Genomic DNA, 20,634 nt, shown 5'->3' on the forward strand with positions numbered 1-20,634 from the left:
GCCTCATGGCATGACACTTATATTTTCTCAGCAGCGTTGGCTTTGATGTCTTCTCTGGAGCTGCAGGCCCTCTCTTGGTTAGAAGCACTCTTAATAGCCAACGAAGGTATCGTTCAAGTGCTGAGAGCAGATGTGCTTTCCTGGGATCTAATGTGTATTATACAGACATTCTTGTAGTTGTGTTTTTACAGATGCTTTTTGTCTCATGCCGCTTACCAGCACCAAGCGGTATTCTGCAGTTTGATATTGTGTGATACTGTGTTTTGATAACAAAGCAGAGCTGGAAATTAATGCTTAATTCAAACCAGTGATCCTGGCAGTCGTGTGTTGGGTGTGTACACTAGCATTTTATTTTGCATCAGCCTCCTGCTTGTCTCCACCTCTGTGCTTCGGCTTGCGTGGAGGAGCGAGGTGGGAGTGTGTGCCCAGGCTCCCTTCAGAGGATGGCAAGCACAGGGCTGAGCTACAGGGAGATGTCTGCTGCTTGTGAGTTTGCAACTGGATTGTGGCTCAGTTGCTAATGAGTGTTCAGACTTGGATTAATCAGAAGCTAAATCGGGACCCTTCGCTGAGTTAGCAGCTCTTAAGATCGTGAAACAGGAAAATGCAGCTGACTTGAGCGAAAGCGTGCCTGAGCTCTTGGCAAAGTACAGGCAAAGGAGCAAAGTCTCCCACAGACAAAAGCACTTTGAAGAAAGTGCAGAAAATCCTTTAACTCCCTAGCCTACCTTACATGCTTGGACCAGTGGGAGCTCGAGCCCAGTAGCCTCCCCGCTATTTCCTGAGGTCTGTCAGTCTGTCCGTCACAGTGAAGCCTGCAAATTCCCTACACACACCCCATGTCTTTGAACCTCTTTGCCAAAATCTGAGAAGTTACGTTAAACCCAGCTCTGCTGTTTGCCATGATAACAAGTGGAAATGCTTCCCATCTGTGCAAAGGGCGCATTAGTCTGAAAGTCTTTAGGTAGTTTATCCCTGTTTGATGCTTTTATATCAAAGTTGATTTCCGTAGACCTCAGTGCTGATGAATGTGGATAATGAGGGATAGCAAGTACTACCGTGGCTGTGGCTTGTTGTTTGGTTTTTTGGTTTTTTTTGTTTTTTTTTTTTTTTTGTGTTGCAGCCTAGTTTCTCTTCTCTTATCCCCTGAAAGCTATTCTTAGTAAGTGGTTGTTTGTTTTTTTTTTTTGAATTACGTGAGTGAATAATCAGTATTTCATTCACTGTCCTTACATATGCTTAAATATAGTATTAACATAATCTTCTTATATGCTTTTCCTGCTGCTGCTCCTGAGTTCATGAAGGAACCAGGTTCACTAGTAACAAGATGTATGAATGAACATGCCTGGAAGTAAAATATTTCTTTTCGGCTTTGTCTTGTATTTATTGCCAGCATGATAATTTCTTTGTATTTTTGGAAGATGGCGTCATTCTTCATGCATATAAGTTCTTGTACCATGCCGTCCCCATTTTTTTTATTTTGTGCTGTCAGGAGTAATTTTTCTGTGTACAAATTCCTTAGTCTGTGAAAAGGGGCGGGGGGGGGGGGGAGGCAGGGGGGTGTCCTGCTTTGAGAGTAAAACGACTGTCTGGTGGCAAGCTTCCTATTCTCCCTTTTAGGCCGCTTGGTCGACTTGAAAAGACCAGGGGGGTGATTGACACCTGTCAGTCTCTTCGTGCCGGGGCCGTGCACGGCTCCCCGGGGGTGTGAAGCCGCGCTGAGGCGGGGGGCGAGGGAGCGCGGCGGGAAGGCAGGCCCGCAGCCCGCTCCCCTCACGGCCGTGGGCGGCTGTGGGTGCCCGCGGCCGCCGGGCTGGCGGGAAGGAGGGAGCTCTCCGTGGTGCCGAGCGGGGCCGAGCGCTGCGCGCCGCGGGCTGGCCGTTCCTTCCCCGAAGCGCGGGCGGTCGTGCGGCCCCTGAAGGAAGCGGGTCACCTGCAGAGAGGCTCGGCCCGCCCTGCTGGTTTTGGTGTGTTCTAGCGATGGCTCTGCCGCACGGGAGCAGATCTGGTGCCCTGCTTTGGACGTAGGTTGCCAAAAGTACCAGGTTTGGACCTGGTCTGCCAAAGGTCCAAAGCCCGTGTGGTGGCTGTGTTCAGCAGATCTGCTCGCTGCAGTGCTGACAGCATCAGCATGCTAGGAATATGAACTTTGAACGTTAGGCCATGGTCACGAATCCTGGAGATGGAGTAAATGTAATGTAACATAAATAAATATAGCTAGTGTTCCTTTAACTCCGTATGTTTTTTCGCAGACGCCCTCCTTCTCCCGTCACTGCATTTCACATCATGGCAGCTGGCTTTTTCTTGTAGCCCAGGTAATACTCAACACTGTTCGGCAGTATTTCCAACTCTGCTGTTCATCTCCCATTTCCTTTGGCCTCCTCGTGCATTTTTCTTAGGCAAAACTGCCTGCTTTTCTTGTTGGGTTCAGTCTGGTTCAGCAGTTAGCGGGGGAGATCTCAGTCGAAGGTGAGCCATGACACTCCTGAGGCGGGTTTTGCCAGCCCAGTTGTGAACACACGCGACTTCTCTCAGCATCAGTGGTGTCCTTGCTGGCTCTTTCAGCATAAGCCTACTTCAAGTTCAGAGTTGTCCTTTGTCCTGCTTTCCATCTGTTCTTCCCTCGGCAGGACCTTCAAGAGGCTTACTTTAAAAGAAAGTTGGCTTTCCACTCTTAAGCAAGCTTCCCTAATAGCTGCAAGAACATTTTCTAAGTAGCTGCTCTTCATTACTTCAAGTGAATGTGGAAGAGACTAGAAACACAACATTTGATTCTTGCAATAAAAGCTCCATTGAGGAATATGGCTATCGACTGTTACTCTCTTGCCAGAGTGTCACCTGATCTATAGGACAGCTTGGATGAAGCAGGCTGTTTTGAATCCTAAAGAAAAAAAAAAAAAAAAAAAGCCAATATTTTGAAGGTCATAGCTTTTGTAGAACGGTGGTAGAAAGTAGGGAAAGCGATTTTTCTCCTGATAGCTTTCAGTGCAGCATAGCTCCTCAACGTTAGCCAAGGTTTTGGCTTTGGTATTTGTGCTTCTTCCTGGATTGCATACCTTGCTGCATTCTAGTGGTTTCTTGTGTAGGTTTGGTACGTTGCTGTACTCTCAATGGGACATAAATTGTGAAACGAGCATATTACCCAGGACAGGATAGTCCCCTTGCCTGGGAAGAGGTAAGAAGCACTAACACTGTCCATTTAGCTGCAGGTTTGCTCTGATCAGGAGACCCAAAAGAACAACTAGACAGTGGACTGTTCTGATAAAAAGTGAGTGAATTGTTTAAAATGTAATATTGCGCTGCCACTGTAAAGTATTTGCTACTCTTGCTGTTGACCTGTAACTATCATCTTGTGTAAGTCTTAACTATACCCATAACCAGCTCTTTGCTTGTAGAGTGTAGCCCGGGGAAGGGTGATGATGATGGTTCTGAGACCTGTATAGGTCTTTCTGATGTGGAGGTGTGGTGGCTGTCCTGTGAAACAGGGAAACAGCATAATCCTCTGAGCGGTCTGAAAACAGCAACCCCCCCTAGATGTCCAGAAGTCTAGGAAAGTGAGTATAAAAGTATATTTTTATGTCTACTGGTACTTAAAATGCATACAAACTTCTCTTGCTCCAGCACTTTGCTGGACTTCAGGTGTATTTTGTCCTGGCAGCACTGGTAGTGAATACTACTTCAGTGTGTGCACAGTGGGATAGTTTTGAATAAGAGACTTTTGGATCTGTTAGGAGGCTGCTGGCATCCTTATTGGAGGTTCTCATCTCAGAGAGCTAAACTCAAGGTTTCTTGTGTAGTGCATGTTCACACTGCTTAGGTTATTCTTCAGAGAACAGCTAACTCGCTGTATTTATGAATCAGTAGCTTCTTTACTTCACAAAAAATGTTTGGGGTATATGCATATATATGAAATACATGCATATGTATATTTTTTTATATTCAATACTTTGTCCAGAATAAAAATTTCAGTCTAAAAATAATTTAGATACAGGAAAAGGTCACTAAAGTAGGTACATAATCTAAATTCCAGTCAATAACATGGCTTCTTCAAAAATGAACTGATGTTCCCTTTGCTTCGGTGGCTGAGATTGCTTAGGTAGTCTTGATTGCATTAAATGGCTCTTTCACTCTGCAGCTCTGTTGTAGTGAACCTGAAGCAAGTTTTATGTCTTGAGTTATTTGCTCCCCTTTGTCGGTGTGCCAAGGGGAACGGGGAATTTCCATCCCGTTGCAGGAGCAGATACAGCACAGTCTGTACAGAAGCAGTGCTTGTCCCTCTGTTAATCTCTTGCTGTTTTAAAATATTTTGGGACTTATGATGGGGTAAATCCTTAGACCTCATGTGCGTGTTGATGGATGTGTGGGAAGCGGCAGAGATGGAGGAGGGATGTGGTGGCAGTACAGGTATGTATGTGCCCTGTAAGGCTGTGAGGTGGGGAGGATGGCAGTCACATCCTGTACCACAGCAGGCAGCTTGCATGGCGTCGCAGTGCTGTGGTTTTGGCTGTAGTGGAAATGCAACCAAAAAGGGGGAAAAGGAGATATGGCTCTGGTTTCCAGCAGAATCACAGGGAGGTGTCCCTTGTCCTCAGGTGAAGGCTGGCTTCCCTCAGCTTTTCCATCTTTCCTTCCATCGGCAGCAATAGACGGGGCTTGGGGCTAGCTGGCAGCTGGGTGCCACTCAGCTGCTGCCCTCCCACAGCAGATGTGGGAGGCTGGCAGCTCTCTCCTCCTCTTGGGGCCACCTGGAAATGCTTTCTGAAAGGCTAAAGAAAAACGAATGTGCTTGCAGCTAGGCCAGTGTAGTGCTTGCTCTTCCATCACTTGCAGCGTGTATCAGTTCTGCCTGAAAAGCATCGATTATTTCTTTCCTTCATACAAAAAGCCTCATTTGGTTCTGTACAGCACTTCCTTCCAGGATATATATTTACTTCCTTTTTTTTCCTTTCCCCCCTTGTACTTGGCACAGGCATACTCTGATTTGTTCTGTTAGACTGAGCAGCTTTTGGGAGACTTCCCTCAAACTCCCTGTGCTGTGTATCACCCTGTAGTCCTTCCCCATTTGCTTTCTGCTTTGAAATAACACCAATTTGCAAGAGATGGCAAAGATGGGAAGGGTCCTGTATGCAATTTTGCCATGCCTCATGCAATGACAAATTCCTGATATAAGTAATTCTTTTGTATTGGTAAATTTTCCCCAACAAAATGTACCCTCTGGCAGGACTCTGTCCTCTTTTTAAGCCCTCTCATTCTGGAAGTCGCCATCATCTCTGCAGAGAAGTTAATTATTATGGTGTTCTATCAAATACTCTATTGATTTATTTTTATTGATATGAGTGGTATTAACTCCTAACTCTCACTTCCCCATCTGCCTGATGATGGTGACTATTATGAAAGATGTGTGTTTTCTTGAGAGGGACGCTGGCAAAAGCCATTTGAAAGCCTGTATTCCTGTTTCTAACCATTGCTTCACTGATGCACTAGCAAACTGGTAATACACAGCTGGACCGCTGGGGTCCCATGGGGTGTGTGGTCCTCTCTGAAGCTTCTCCTTCTGTTGCTCAGCAAGGCCTTCTTTTAGGCCAGTCTTACTCAACAGTTGGCTCAACTAATACAGAGAGGAATAAATTGTCATTCAAAGTGTGGAGGCTTTTTTCTTCTGAAACGGATTTTTGCATCTTCCACCATAAATACTTCTCCAGCTTTCCCAGTTATCACAGTTATAAGGCTGTATTGCTTAGGGATCAGTCAAGCATTTTTGTGGGTTCAAAATTAAGTCCCATCACAGCAAACAGCAGTGTAGACCATACACTTGCTAGCGAATGTGGCTATTGACAGCAACACACATGAAAGTAGGCACAGTAGTACTGAATTAGAGGAACCAATGTGGGAACAACAAAAAAACCCCGACCAAGATGTTGTAATTATGCCAAATTGTATTAAAACCAATATCTGAACCTCAATACATGTAACTGAAATACCGTTTCTTTTACCCATTTAAGTCTTAGATTTGATTAACTCATGGGGTTAAAAAAACACGGCACATATTTTTGTCCCTTTTTTTTAAGATTGAAATTTCTTCACCCCTCTTTTCTAACATGACTACTAGTAGCTGTTACTACTGTAGTACAGTTTTGTGAGCAACTACCATTTAAGTAACACTAACCTCCTGCTTTCAAGGAAAACTAATGAACTTGGAAAGGACTCTTGTCTATAAATGTGCAAAGGGTGGAGAAACCACCCCCCCTCAAAAAAAAAAAAATGGAAGAGGGCAGCTTTTGGCATAAGAACCAAGAGATTAGCTAGCTAGGAACTGATTTACAGAGGAAAATGACATTTGCTGTGACCTGTGGTAGTTAAGTCAGATAAGTGGTATTTTCTCTGTTAATCAAGGGGAGAGTCAGCCTCCAAGTTCCCATGAGGTTATAAGAGACTTGTGCTTAGGAGAAGCAAATCACTCAGTTCTGGAGAAAAACTCACCTTCATGTCCTGCCTTTTCATTGTTTTGATTTTGGGGATCATTTGGTTCCTGTATTCAGGGATTTTGCTGAATGTTGTAGACAAAACCTGCAAGCCATGAGTTGTAACTTCAAGTTCAGCATTTGCTGAGCTCTACGTTCAATCTTAAATGCTGTATTTTATGTTTCCCTCTGTTTTTGTTGGATTGACCTGAATATTGGTAGTTTGAAATATAAACCAGACTTGGTTCCACCGGGAAGGGAGAAGCACAACCTGATGGTTAAGGGTACCGCATCACCACATCTGCCAACTTAGTAAGTACCCGCTGAGCGCCTGCCCAGCTGTGGCTGCACTGAGAGCTACAGCAGGTCAAGATGTGGGGAAACTCCTGGTGGAGCAGCAGGCGTTGCAGCTGGGTAAAGCTGAGCCAGTTGGGATGCTCCTGGAATAAAGCACAAGCAGTATGGGAATCCCCACGCTCTGGGAAGACAAGTGGTGCCGGGAATTTGCTTAACAGCCCACAAACACAGGGCAAGACGGGTTTTTGGGTGTGAGTTGGTGGAAGTGTTTTATATTTCACATGAACCAGTGAAGGGAATTATTTTAGCTCACTGCAATTTGAACATCTGTGTTTCTATTCAAGTTTACAGTCCTTTAACCGATCTTTTTCAACCCTAGTGTTTAAATATTTTTGTTATGGAACTTCTCAAACACACAAAAGCAAAGAAAGAATTTGCTGTGTATCTGGAACTTTCATCACTGACTGACCAATTCGTCTCCTCTTTGTTTTGCTAGGAGGTTCTTTGGGGCCACTTTGTATAGTTTAGTTGGTAGATAAAGTAGGCATAAATATTTCTGCTCTCCTTAGCTTCATTTCCTTTGGCTATCAGGAGCAACTTTTAATACTCAGCAGGAGATGTTATATTATCTGAAAAGGTATTTATCAAATTTTATTGGAACTCAAAAAGACTAATGAAAATGGGCGTATGAGTTACCTACTGACAGCTCAGCCTATGGGGGTAATGCATCAAAATTGTCTTCTGTAGTCTTGAGTCACCGCCTTGATACACTCACAAGTTTTGGTCCAGTTGCCCTCAGCTGTGGTTTCTGCTCAAGAATCACAACATACAAGACTTTTCAGACCGTTTTCTGTATGCAAGTAATACAAGCCAAGGGTCTGTCGTGGACATGCCATCCTGACCTGTGCCCAGGTCATGCCAGCACCCTTCCTCTCTCTCGCTCTCCTGCTCTATCCAAACTCTATGGGGTGTTTCCCCTGCTGGTCTTGTCAAACTTGGGGATGTATTACAATTTCTTGAGTAAGAAGGTGGTAAGTACCGTTTCTGCACAACGTGGCTGTAAAATGTCTAATGTTCTGTGATGGCAAACACTCTGCCCACACACCAGAGTGGTGATGGAAGTCAGATTTTACACCATAAGTGTGGTTGGTGGTTGTGTTTTGTTGGTTTTTTTTTTTTTTTTTAACATACAGAAATTTAATATTGAATAACATAAGGAACTACTCTGGAAGGGAGAGTTTGAGTTGGTCTTGTGTTAGAGAGATCCCCAATAGCCAGCTGCAGCTGCCAGGTTCTGAGGAATGCTTCCAGAAACTCAGAAGACTGGGAGTCAAACCCTTTTAAAAGTTAGCTTGACGTTCTTCAAACCTACTCATATTTGTAGTGGGGGAAAGCAGAAATGTGATTTTAGAAGTGAAAGGTAATACTTTCATATTCTTGCAAGTCCAGCAGCTGGTTCTTCCAGAAACATTACAGTGATGAGATGCACACAAAAATCCTGGAAGCCACCACCATGGAAATGCAGTCTGTTGACGAGATTTGAGTTAAACATGGAATGCTTCAAGTTCAGCTTGCTGAGGCTGCTGCTGTGCGTGCTCCCTGCATGCTGTGATGGTCTGAGAGCAGTCCTCTGGGGGAAGAAAACTCAATTTAAGATGTAGGCACTGGATGGCTGGTTTTTTAGTTCCCTGCTGCATTGAGGCAGCTTGCGGATCCCTCTTTCCTCGTGGCAGTGTGAGGGCCACTGTCTGTCTGCAGGCAGGTCAGAGTCCTCACTTGTGGTCCAGCCCTAAGTGGGCTGTGAAAACAACTGCAGCTGGACTGGGATGCTGCGGGAGAGCGGTGTGTGCTGGTATGTGGGTGATCCTGTGTGCAAGAGAAGGGCAAAAGTTATGGCTCTGCACAGCCTTTGGCTATTAGCTTTGGCTACTCTTCACCTTCCCAGCTCCCTTGGAGCTTAGCCCCTGTCCTGTGCATGCATTGCCCTCCCGCAGTCCAGTCTCCAGCTCTGCCCGGAGTAGAGAATGGGTATATATGCATAAGTCAGGAAGCAGCAAGAAAACAACTGACCTGGAAGCGTGATTTCCAGCTAATCACGCCCCAATCCTTTGTTCGGGAAAGCAGCGTGATTCAGGTTTCTTCCATGGTCTTTTAACTTCCCTGTGCATGGAGTTCCTGTAATATGCAAGTTAAAGCCAAAGAATTAAAGAGCTCTGAAACCCTCCCACGTTAAATGCATAACATTTATTTAAAAAAATAATAATAAAGCATGTACCAGCACTGATCACAACCTGTCTGCTTGAGTAAGGCAATTGCTGGGATGGCAGAGTACTTGCTGCTGCTGTTGGGTGCCCTGGCTTCTGGTACACACGTGCAATCCCCGGATTTTTGTTTCCCTGGTTTAGTTTGTGTTTCCTGGCTTTTTGTGCACAGTGGATGCAGTTTCGTGCTGTTTCTCCTGGTGGGGGAAGCTGTTGGCAAGCTGCAGGCTGATGGGGAATAGTTAGTATTGTAATTCCTATCAAAGGCTAAGCCCAAAACGTGCACAAACCATATCTGTGTTAAGCCCTGTTTCCAGCCAGTTATGGCTTTTATCTTGGTGTACTCTCTTTACTGGAGTTGCAGCACCCTCTTCTGCTGCTTTATCTTCATATAGGTACTATAAACAGCAATCAAGTTGCCTTCTAATCTTCTCACTGATAAAATTAATGAAATTTATTGGCTGGGCTGTGTAAGATTTTTTTTCCTGCAGTCATTTGTGCGTGTTGCTATGCCTGTGCCCCTTGGATCTTGTTGATAGGAAGGGGTGTTTTAATCTCCTTCATGTCACTTGCCCTCTGTCAAGTGCAGATAGGTAATCCTAGTCTCACTCAGTGCTCTGCTTTTAAATCCAGCAATAAATCACATTTGTTCTTCAGGCTGCAGAAGTGGTCTAAGAGTTTCTAGCGAGGTGTATCTCATTACCAGGTGCTGCTTGGCGTGGACATCTTCCTTCTATGTTTGCTAATCACCGGTTTGTTTCCCAACTTTGTCAGCAGCTGCTTGTTACACCAGGAGGCTGGAGATGGCTGACAGCAGCGGTTTGCTTTTCTGCCTGGCAGCAACTCAGCCATCCTGTCCTGCATTTAAAAGTAGAAGTCTGTCAATCAGGCATGTTGTTTTGGATGTCCTGAAGCAGTAAACTTTATTTAAGGACTGTGGGGAGTGACTTCCCATGGTAAAGACTAGAGAAGATATTCATATATTGGTAATGCAGGACATAATCTCATGGTTTTGAACACTGCTAAACTGAGTGATAATTAGTTTGCGTCTTTTTACTGAACATTGATTTCTGAGGCATTTTTCTGAAGTCTAATGTTGAGGTACAAAATGCTCATGTGCATCTTACCTTTGCCCTAGGGAGGAAATAAGAACGAAAATAATCAGCCTGCTAAGCAGAAACCCCCAGTTGCTCACTGTATCCAAGACAGCAGCTTTCAGCAGCTTGCTTGGTTGGTGCAGTAACATCCAGGTCTTAGTGGAGCATCTTCCAGTGTCAGAATTGATTCGGTGCCGCTGGGATGGGTGGGTTGTCCTGTCCTGGCTGGTCCTCTAACCTAAATTCTCATCCACAGCCTGTCTGTAGTCCAGACTAATCTTTCACTTGTAGCTGTTGTCTAAAAAGTACTGATATGGAGCAGAGAAATTACTTTCAATTGATTTCTTAAATTCCTTTGTCTTTCAAAAGTTGCTGCTTAGTCTCAAGATTGCATTATTTTACTGTTTCGATTTGACTAATATTTAAAACTCCTAAATGAGTAATGTAGATGTTTAAACATTAGCTGTAGTGAAATCATGAACAACAAGATTAAAGCCTAGATTCCTGTGAAGACTTTAATGGTATTATTGCTCATGTGAATAATCCCTGTGGCTTCAGTCGCGTTCTCTTCTAAGGTAACTGCTCTTATACATGGGATGTCATGATCTTGTAGAGGGGAAGTGTGGCACTAAAATCTTTGATTTTGAATTTCAGTGTTGAAATTTTATATTGAGGCTTTAGGCTGTCACAAATACCAGTACATCAACACATTGTTAACAACATTTTTTCAAATGTAGGGGATCCCCAAATTAGAAATCAGAAATGAAGGGTTCATGCTGATATTATGTGAATATGTGAAACCATTTTTGCTGAGAGAATGTTTGAAAAAATAATTTATGTCTGTATTTGTTCCTGAACAAGTTTGAATATTTGAGTGTTCCAGAATAAGTGATGGATGTAATCTTACTTCATACCTGCAGCAAAAGTAATAGCTTGGATATTACTTCATGGAGTAGCATACTTTTTTTTCCTGTGGATACTAACCTGATTCCTGTTGCTTAATAGCTGTTGAATTTTCATAGCCTTTGAAGTGTCAGTGAACTTTGTTTCAGCATCTTACAAACAGATACTTTATAAACAAAAGTTCAAAATGAGTTTGTTTTATGCCAAGGGAAGGAGATACGCTTGACAGCTTTGTGTTGTGTATAAACTGCAGTTACTGCTTTTTCCAAGTGCAGCGTGTATGTCCTTTTTCCCTAAACTTCTTTTTTTTTACGATGATGATTGGTTGCTAATCTTCCTAACTTATTTTAGAATTTAAAATGAGCGGTTCAAAAGGGATATAGGGGTTGTGGTTTGGATTTGGGCTATTATTTCGCTAATTCAGTCTGATAAATCAAGGTAGGTACCATCATAGATGCCAAATTGTTTCTCCATATTTAGACGGGAAAACTATTTCCAGAGGAAAACTCAGTTCTATAGTTGCACTGTTGAACTGAGTTCATAGTTTACGGCAGAGACTCATCCCCTTTGTGTATGAAAAGATGTTATGTCTTCTGTTGCAGGTTAATGCTATAGTTTTTGGGGGTCAGGAGCAAAATCTGGTATGAAGGCATCTCTTCCCCATGTTCCCTGGGAGAATGGGAGAAGAGGAAGAGTGGGACCAAAGCCTTGGTAGCTGTTCATGGCTGGCCTCAACCTGGAGAGGCACCCTTCTCTTTGGAACTGGTGGTGGCAGTTGGAAATGGGAGATTCCTAGTTGAAGGAGAAGATGATGGTATAGAAGAATACTTAGAGAGACGAAATCTAGAAATTAAGTACAACCAAACAAAAAATTGCAACCTGCTGCATTTGCTTTGCAGCTGGAGCACATTGGCATCACTTGTGTCCCAGCAGAGGAATGGGTGGATAGTTCAGGCTGGACTAAAGGTCACCTTAATTTGGGGTTGAGAGGCTGAAGCAAGTCTATTTTCATTAAAATAACTAGCTCTTCTGGTGCTTAGGGAGGGTGTAAATCAGTTAGCAAAAGCTGTGGCTGTGTCTGCCTGCAAAACGCAACATCTTTTGAGTTTCATGTTTGACCTGTCTGTGAAATGTCTTGACACAGCCTGCGTCAGGATGTGAACAGAGCAAAAATGAGCTGAGCAGTGCAGTTAGCTTTCCACCTCTAAGCAGTGCTATTTCCTGGGCCAGTGGTAAAAATGGAAGGGCAGAGGATGCTGGATTTAACATACGTGCGGTTTTTATCGTGTGGACTTGTGCAGTTGAGATGCCTCAGCAGCTTACCTGTGTTTTTCAACACCAGAAAAGTACAATATGTAGGAAAGAAAATGTGTAAAGATCGGAAGTAGTGGCTTTTGTCCTGTCCACATGGCTGGTGGTTAGTGCCTCCAGAGAGCTGCCTTGTGTTTTTGCTGATTCTTGCAGGTTTGTGTCTCAAGGAGGGGGTCTCCTGTCCCTTGTAGAGTGAGTGTTTTGGAGGTCTCTGTGATTGGCCATTCTTTTTTCCCCAACACATTACAGAACTGAATCGATGCTTCTAACATCCTCCAAATTTAAAATACCAGAGGGGAACATGGACACATTTGTGTGTGCACCCAGCACAAGGGTGCCTGCTCTCCTTGATTCCTCCACTGGTGTCACGTCTGGGACCTGGGGTTGTAGCTCCCCGTGGAGGAGCCTGGACAGGGTGTCCCATCCTCTGACCCTGTAACGTGGGTCCCTGCCTGGTGGCCTGCCTCTGCTCCTCTGCGCTGGAGGAGATGGGCCTGGGATGGGCTGATGTCTCCTGGGATGGGGCAGGGTGTTGTTTGGGCAAGGTGGCAGTGATAGCTGTAGAGTTGGAGTCAGGCGAGCCCCACCACCTGCTCAGCCAGGAAGGCCTTCGTTGCCTTCAAGGAAGGAGGTCTTCATTGCTAAAGGAGAGCCCTGAAATCTTTCTCCTTTCTCAAATATTTTAGGACTATTTGTTGGCCAATGAAGACCCCAAAATTTTAGCTGGAGGCACTTCTTGGGGCCTTTCTTCTAAGGAAGTTTTCAAAGGGCCAGTAGATTACCTCTGAGAAATTAGAGATGCCGTTTCATACATGCGAGATGCAGTCTGTGTAATGAAGTTAGTTATCAAATGTCAGCTTCAGTTTTTGTTGCCTTGAAACATTTTCAGTTGATCTTTAAAAAGTTAGTATTTTCAGAAAGTCTCAAATGTCCAGCATGGTGTGTACTTCAAATGGGTTTCAAGTATCCTTTGTGGCCCTGGGAGAAACCATGTTGGGTGTGTTTCCAAATTTTTTTGGGGAAATAAACTCACTAGTTATTTTCAGAATGAAGCTGTTCAGAAGTCGCTTGATTTCTATTTGCTTTGCTTTTTAGTTGTTATTCCAGCCACGTAATGAAAAACTCTTCTCAGGCTTGCATTTGAAGTCTTTGTTTTACTCCTGTCTGTGGCAGGAGGAAAAATCTGTATTAAAATAACAATCATTAGTTCCACGAGGGAAGCAAATGACTACAAGGCAACATGCACATCTGTCTTTGGCGCCTATTTCATGACACTGTTTAGGGACTAAGAATTGGTTTACTGATTTACTGGGAAGTAATGATGTGGAGATGCTGTGGGGAGGTGCTGAGCTCCTAGAGGAGCCCCTGCTGGCAGGCAAACACCAGTCTTCCCGCAAAAGGTGATGCGGAAGCATGTTACGGCTTGAGCAAGCCCTGAAGTATCCATCTGCCACCTGGCAGAGCCAGGTGGGATGTGCTGGAGATGAGAATTTTGTTCCTGGTGTTTATAACATAGTGGTATTTCCCGACCTTTCCCATTTGGCTTCTTTATTGTTTTATGGTGTAACAAGTCTTTTGTTTTCTTTTTTCTTCCACCTGTCTTTACTGCTCATGGTCCTTCAGCAGCGAAGCTGGCTTTGTCAGCCCATGCGTGCTGGCGGAGGGGATCAGGGCTGGACCATGGGCTCTGGGCTGGAGGCTGGTCACAAGGGCCTTTTCTTCTGCTGACAGCCGTGCAGGAGCCACAAAACCTCGGGACAGAGGGATCCTCTGCTGAGCAAATGCCCTCGGAGCCCTGAGTAGTTGTCTGCACACAAAACCCCAGCACGAATGGTGTGGCATGCCCAGTTGGATTAAATTTAAAAAAAAAAAAAAAAAAACAACAAAAAACTGGTTTTTTTAAAGAAAAAGTTAAAATAAGCATGTTTTCTTGGTGTTAAACAGATGAGTGTAGCATCTTAGGTTTGGGCAAAGGTGCTGCGGTGATGGATGGCCGTGCCCTATGGAAGCAGCACCCAGCCCTGTCTGGGCAAGCTGGAAGCACCCATCCTGCCTGCCCACCCTGCCAGCTCCACTTGCCTCCTTCAGTATGGACTTGGACTGCTGCAGTTTGCTAGCTAGAAGACTAAGGGTTAGAAAATAAACGTTTGTATTTACACTGTAAGTACGGTTCTAAGGAGTACTGTGAAACTGTTCCTTATGCGTCGGGCCTGTGGGCTGATTCTTACCCTGTAAAACGGTCTGCAGCTGTCAATATGTAAGGATTCTTTTGTACTTGATGGTAAACTTTTACTAAGTTCCAAGTCTCATGAACTGTATGTGTTTAGTTTGTTTGAAACTCGGGGAATTACCAACTGGGGTAATACGGTGTATATGAGGAATACATTTCCTAAAACAACTCAAGGTTATACTAATGTTAAAACTTAGTTAAAAACTACTAGCAGTGTCTCAGGATTAATTATAACTTTAAAGCAATGCTTATATAGAAAGAGAATTATCAAAAACTCCTTTAAAAAAATACCTTTTTTTGGTGGATGTTGCCACAAATATGGGAATTTCACGTCATGCACAGTTTGTAGCTCATATTTCAAGAGTTTGGAAGAATTTTTGTTGTGGATGTGGGGCTACTACGTTGAGAAAATTTTAAAGGAAATGTTAAATTATCATGTTGTAAATACTGTATCCCCGTTTGGTGGGCTTGAGTATAGTCCTTTGCATGTGGGAAGTTGACGTCAACTGAAACTGCATTGAACTTTCTAGGCATTTTACTACTTCATGTCAAGACCAATGTATAACTGGCATATTTTTCTGGATTATTAGAAAATGGCACCATGAGGCATTGGGAAATTGAAATGTCTTTGAAAAAAACCAAGATTACATTAATGCAGTCTTCTAATATATGGACTTGTCGTGGTGTCAGATCCCTTCTTGTGTACTTGACCAAAACAGTTAAACATATGATGTATGCATCCACCAGTTTGTAATGTCCATAGCTGTGCTGGGCATGCCGTATAACTTAAATTTAACGTAAGTTTTTGTAGGCTGCCAGCACCCTCTTGTGGGCAGTGTAACAGCAGAGAATTTTTGTCTTCAAGGTGCAGATATCACAATACTTTACCGGTACAGGCACTGTCTCCACTCTGATCATCTGCTGGACTCTGTGTGTGTTTGCAGAATGTAGCCACTTGACTGTAACACTCTATTGCTTTGGAAATAGCTTCTGTGATTTACTGAACCAGTTTAGAATACTGTATCTTCACATTGATAAAGTCATATAAATATTTTCTTATAACTACAAGGTTATCTTTAAAAATAAATCCCATCTGTTCCTGATTGAACAGCTGTGCAGCTTACATGTATTCACGGAAATAAAAGAAAATTTCTTGCAGCATTAGTCCTTCCCATTATCCTGTATCCTTCTTATCCTACATCTGCCATTTCTTTCCCACTCCACTGCTAATAGAGGGATTTTCCAGTTTTTCAGGCACTTCAGGAGAATGCAAGCTGATGCCAGTAGTATCAAGAAACTGGTGTTTGAAAAGGGGGTTGTGCTGTGAGATGGTTTTTATATAGGTTAAAATAAACCGCTAAAAATAAAATTTGAGATCTAAATTTAAAAAAAAAATTCCAACAAGATGACAAGTTCAGATTTGCTTGCAGGGTAACAGCATTTTGCTTGGCTGTGATAACACAGAAGTTGATTTTAGTTTTAAGCCATTATTGGCCAAATTTTTTGCTGACCCTTTCTGCTAGAAGATGCAGAGATTGCAGATTAGGTTCTGCTAAATAGCTGCTTGTACCTCTGGGATGTTTCTCATGGCCTCAAGTACTAAGCATCTTCAGTCTTGATTTATTTTTTTTTAATTTATTTTCGTTTCCAATCAGGAATGTCCAGAATTGTTTCTCCCCCTCCCTTTTCCGGGGTTACAAGGGAGTTGGCTCTGTGACTGTGTATATGCAGTATGTACTATTTATTCTTACAGAATCAGAAATTTGTCCCTTTTAAGGTCAGGACTTGCTGTTTGTAATGCACTTGAATCTGTAAAAGAAAGAATACTAACTGTGTTTCCTCTTTTTACAGGTTGCAGAATCGGCATGTGTCTCCAATAGTTAAAAAGGTAAGCACACCATTTCTGTAAATGCATAGTGAGATTCTTTGTTTTCTGATTGATGCATTCAGATCATAACTTGGAGGAGAAAATTAATCTTAATGTATTTAAAGAGTTACTTAAAACTTTATTATTTTATATTTAACATTTATGTTTGCACACTAAATCCCTTCAAAAATACTAGATTGTTACAGTTTGAAAATAGAGAAAATATTGTTCAGAAATATCTAACTATATCAAGTCAATATACATGTTACAAAAAACTACTTACCCTTCTGACTTAAAATTTGTATCCAATCCATATGAATAAAATAAATATGCAAGGCTGGGATCTAGGACTTTTCAGTTTGCTGAATGGTTGAGTTGAGCTTGATAACTGATTGTGGTAGGAAAGGAGGAAATGCATCCAGTTTATAAGTCTCCTAACACCAAACATCACCCTACCTGCATGACTCTTATATATTTTTTTCTTTTTATAAAATATTTTCAAGGTGTTTGAATTTTTTTTAACCTCCTTTAAAACTATTTTAGATTTTTCTTCCAATTAGCTGTTATTTTCCTTAGCACCAGCTGGGTAGCTGCATCTATTATCTTTTAAGTAATATTGAAAATACTGATGTTACTTATTGGGAGATCTAGGCTCCTCTGTTTTCTTCTCTGAACGTTTACCACTTTTTCCTTGGAATCACATCTTAAGTACATTGCTGACAGTCATGGGTATTTGAGGACCTTTCAGAAATAACATATGTTAAAAATTGTATGTTCAGTCCTCAAAGTAAGCCAGTAAGAAGGATACAGACAAAGGATAAAAAACTTCTTAATAAATATACGTTCCAAAATAGTTTACTGTAGAATAAATTTGCAAACATTGCAAGTGATTTCTAATTTGGATCTGGGCTCTAGACTTCCTTGGTCAAGGGGTGTAATGAGATGCAAAACCAATTATTTCTGTAGTGTAACAGTAGGTGGCGCTGTTGGAGCGGATTTAACCACCGGGGGAGTCGAACTGCAAGCTGAGGCATATGGTACCAGAGCTCTTGGGGTGCCTGGTGTGCAGCCAGCAGCTTTGTGTTTTGAGATTCGCTGTGCTGAGCAAATGCTCAGGCTGTAATTAGCCTATACAAATTCTAGCGTTGCTGCTAATTTATATTCATTCTTGTTGCAGTACACAAAACTCAAAGGAAAACTGCTGTTGGCCTGTAATGCCATCGTCGTGCTTGAAAAATACATGAATAGCATGTGGGAGAGAAAACCCCCAATCACTGAAAGCACTTACAAAATACAGCGTGCAGCTACTTCTTCAAAGACTATATAAAGTAAGCTGGTAATAGTGGCCAAATCTATAAGTACATGAGACTTGCAAGGATGTTTTTGGTACCTAGAGTTTTTTGTGTAGTACATTAAGTAAAAAGGTAGTAGTGAGTTTCTAGAGTGTTCTGTGATAAGGCTCTTTCTCCTTTCCCCAGCAGCTTTCCAACCTACCTGATTTGAAGTGAGTCTGGTGGGTATCTACAGATATGATAGATTATTCCTATGAGTTTTGTGAAGAGCGCCGGGTGAAGGACACACTTCATAAGTGCAGTGTCTGGCAGAAGGGCAGCCCCATGGCCTTGAGCTGCCTGGTGCTGGGGAACCTGGATGGGAAGGGGCTGCAGATGCTACAGGTTCAGGTTCTCCAGGTTGAAGTGATAAAGACTTAGCCAGAAACCCTATCTATCACAAGCCATAAATCCACAGAAGCCTAAGCTGCCCGTGTTCTTGTGATCTAGGTGGTAGAGGGGAGAACTGAGAAGCTACTGAACTTTTCCATCAGTCTCACTGAGTAGCCCCGGGCCTCACTTAAGTTAGTTTACCTCTGGGGTTTTGATGGAGGACACCTCAGTTGTTTGGTGTCTCTGCATTCCTAATTCAGTGATGCACGTGAGATGGAAGTATTCAAGATGTGTAGGTACATAACCAGATTTCCCCTCGGAATTGTTTCTTTTTTTGGAGAGAAGGCAGTCCAGTTTCATTGTAATGCCTTGGTGTGTGTTAAACCTGTGAAATACAAAATGTTATGGGATTTACTGCTTCCATTGTACACATTAAAGCTGAATGCCATGTTTTTGTTCTGGTGTGTTGCATTTGTCTCCTTTCACTCAGCTTTTAGCCTGCTTTGTTCTAGTCACGCAGGGTTTGCAGTATTTTTACAGATATTAAATATTCTCTTACATATTGTAATATGTAAGATTGTGTATTTTTTTATTTTCTAAAATGGTTGTTAATGTGCCAACTGCAAGTGACTGCAGTAGGTCGCTACGTTTCTCTCCCAAGCATACTCTGTACATTCCTTAGCCAGCAATCAGATTTAAGAGACCGTTTTTTCTCTGTTGAAAGCTGTCATCCTTCAAGCTAAAATTATCTCAGATCTTCTTCCTCATTCTCATACCCCAGAGCCACTTTGCCTTGGGGAGCAGCTCAGTAGAGTAGGAGCTGCTTTGGAGAGGAGAGCTGCAGGGGTGACCCAGAGGAGTCTTTTTTTGTTTGCCTTTTTTTTTTTTTTTGTCTTTACACCAAGTCCTGTGAATGAAAACTCTGACAAGTGAGGGTAGATAAATTAATTGTTGAATACAAAATCAATTTTGAACTTTCAATACCTAATGCAGCAACTCTTCCCTGAAAGGGAAGGAGAAATACACATTGTTATGTACATCTTTCTTGCCTGTGGTGAGAACAAGGTGGTGAAGGTTTCAACAGCTGGAGGAATTACAGCAAAGAGCTCAGTAGTTTCACAGGCTGCTTTTTCCTTTTTACAAAGTGTGCTGTTTGCTCAAAGGAGCAAAATTAATTCCCATTCTCTTGAGGAGTATTTTTTCCCTTTTTCTCTCTGTGTATCAATGGTACTTTTCCTTCAGGGCCATGTAGATGTAGATAACTCACCCTCCTTGTCCTTTCCCCATCATGCACAGCTGAATGTGGATTGAAATGTCAAACTTGGCCTGAAACTGTTAATTAGCAAGGCGCAGAACTGCTGACTTCAGTCTTGAATTAGGTCTGATCAGTTGGGAAAGTGCTCTGCCAACACATAGCCAGTGCCCATGCCGAGGCTGGAGCTGTGGGCTTCACTGGGGTTTCCTTGATGTCTGCCTAATCTTGCCATGACTGCGTAGATCCGTCGGGATGTAGCATTGCAGGGCCTGATGTCAGACTAGCACCACTTTTAAATGAAGCTATTTCTGGTTTCCATGAGGGGAGAAATGTTGCTTTGTTAATACAGAGCATGGTCTGTGAACCCAAGTGGGGCAGTATTTAGTAAGGGAATGAGAGATGCTGGAAGCATAAGAAAACACCTTACCTTGTGTCTGCTGCGAAGGAAGATCTGATTTTATTTCCCCAGGGAAGACTGATTTGGGGAGTTGGTCTTAGATGACATTGGGAGTCATTGCCTCCTGGGCTTCTTGGTGGCGGTGAACACGTGGTAGAATTGATGGCTTGTTCTGCTGTGGCAAGTTCTTTTTAAATCATGTAAACAGAGCACAAATGGTCCTGTTGGCATTTCTTCATCCTTAGTGAAATAATGTCAACAGATGCTGAAGTAGAACTTGAGCTTCTCTGAAGCAGGCAAGTTTGCAGCTCTTGGCACTTAGGCTTCCTGCAGAAATAATTTCAGTCAACAAGTTAACTCAGTCTCTGAAACTTTCCATCACGGACTGGAGATGAAAAAGCTGATACCTGGCACCTGGAGAACAAGTGCTAGCTGAGGGAACAGGAGGTGGAGAGGCAGGGTTCCTTGTTAGCAGGACAGCCGAGTCCCAGTGGTGAGTTTGAGTATGCTGGCTTTGGTTAGTGAAGTACTGCTAATGTAAGATGCCAGTGGCAACATTTTTCCAAAAATGCCAGCCTGGCTAGTTGTCAAAATATGATGGTCCATGTAAGTCATCTACCAGAGTTTATCCACGCTTGATCATGTGCTGTCTTCAAAAGAGCCACGGTGTACTAAGAAATGAAGGTCTAAGAGCAGGTGGAGGTGACTTGTCAGAAAGTCTCCTTACTTTAGTAACACACTGAAGAAACTTGTATGGGCCTTGCACCTGCAGACATTCCCTGCTGGAAGATGTTTTTTGTCCTGTGAGGTTTAATCTGCAGGCAGGATTAAAGCACAGCTGTAACACCCGGTCTGTGCTGCTGATCCATAGGTTGTACTGGATCCACAGGA

At 43.0% G+C, this 20,634-nt stretch overlaps 1 protein-coding gene across 1 annotated transcript in view; it reads left to right on the forward strand.

Annotated features, from left to right (window-relative positions):
- LOC308068641 (uncharacterized protein) overlaps positions 1–20,634 on the forward strand; it is a 46,287-nt gene that overhangs the window by 20,584 nt on the left and 5,069 nt on the right. Inside the window, exons 2-3 of the mRNA XM_080399581.1 lie at positions 2,253–2,315; positions 16,412–16,448. Of these exons, the coding sequence (XP_080255707.1) occupies positions 2,253–2,315; positions 16,412–16,444 (96 nt within the window). The 3' untranslated portion in view covers positions 16,445–16,448. The remainder of the gene's footprint in view (positions 1–2,252; positions 2,316–16,411; positions 16,449–20,634) is intronic.

Source organism: Falco punctatus (assembly GCF_963210335.1).
Source record: "Falco punctatus genome assembly, chromosome: 8".
In the NCBI taxonomy this organism is placed as follows: domain Eukaryota; kingdom Metazoa; phylum Chordata; class Aves; order Falconiformes; family Falconidae; genus Falco; species Falco punctatus.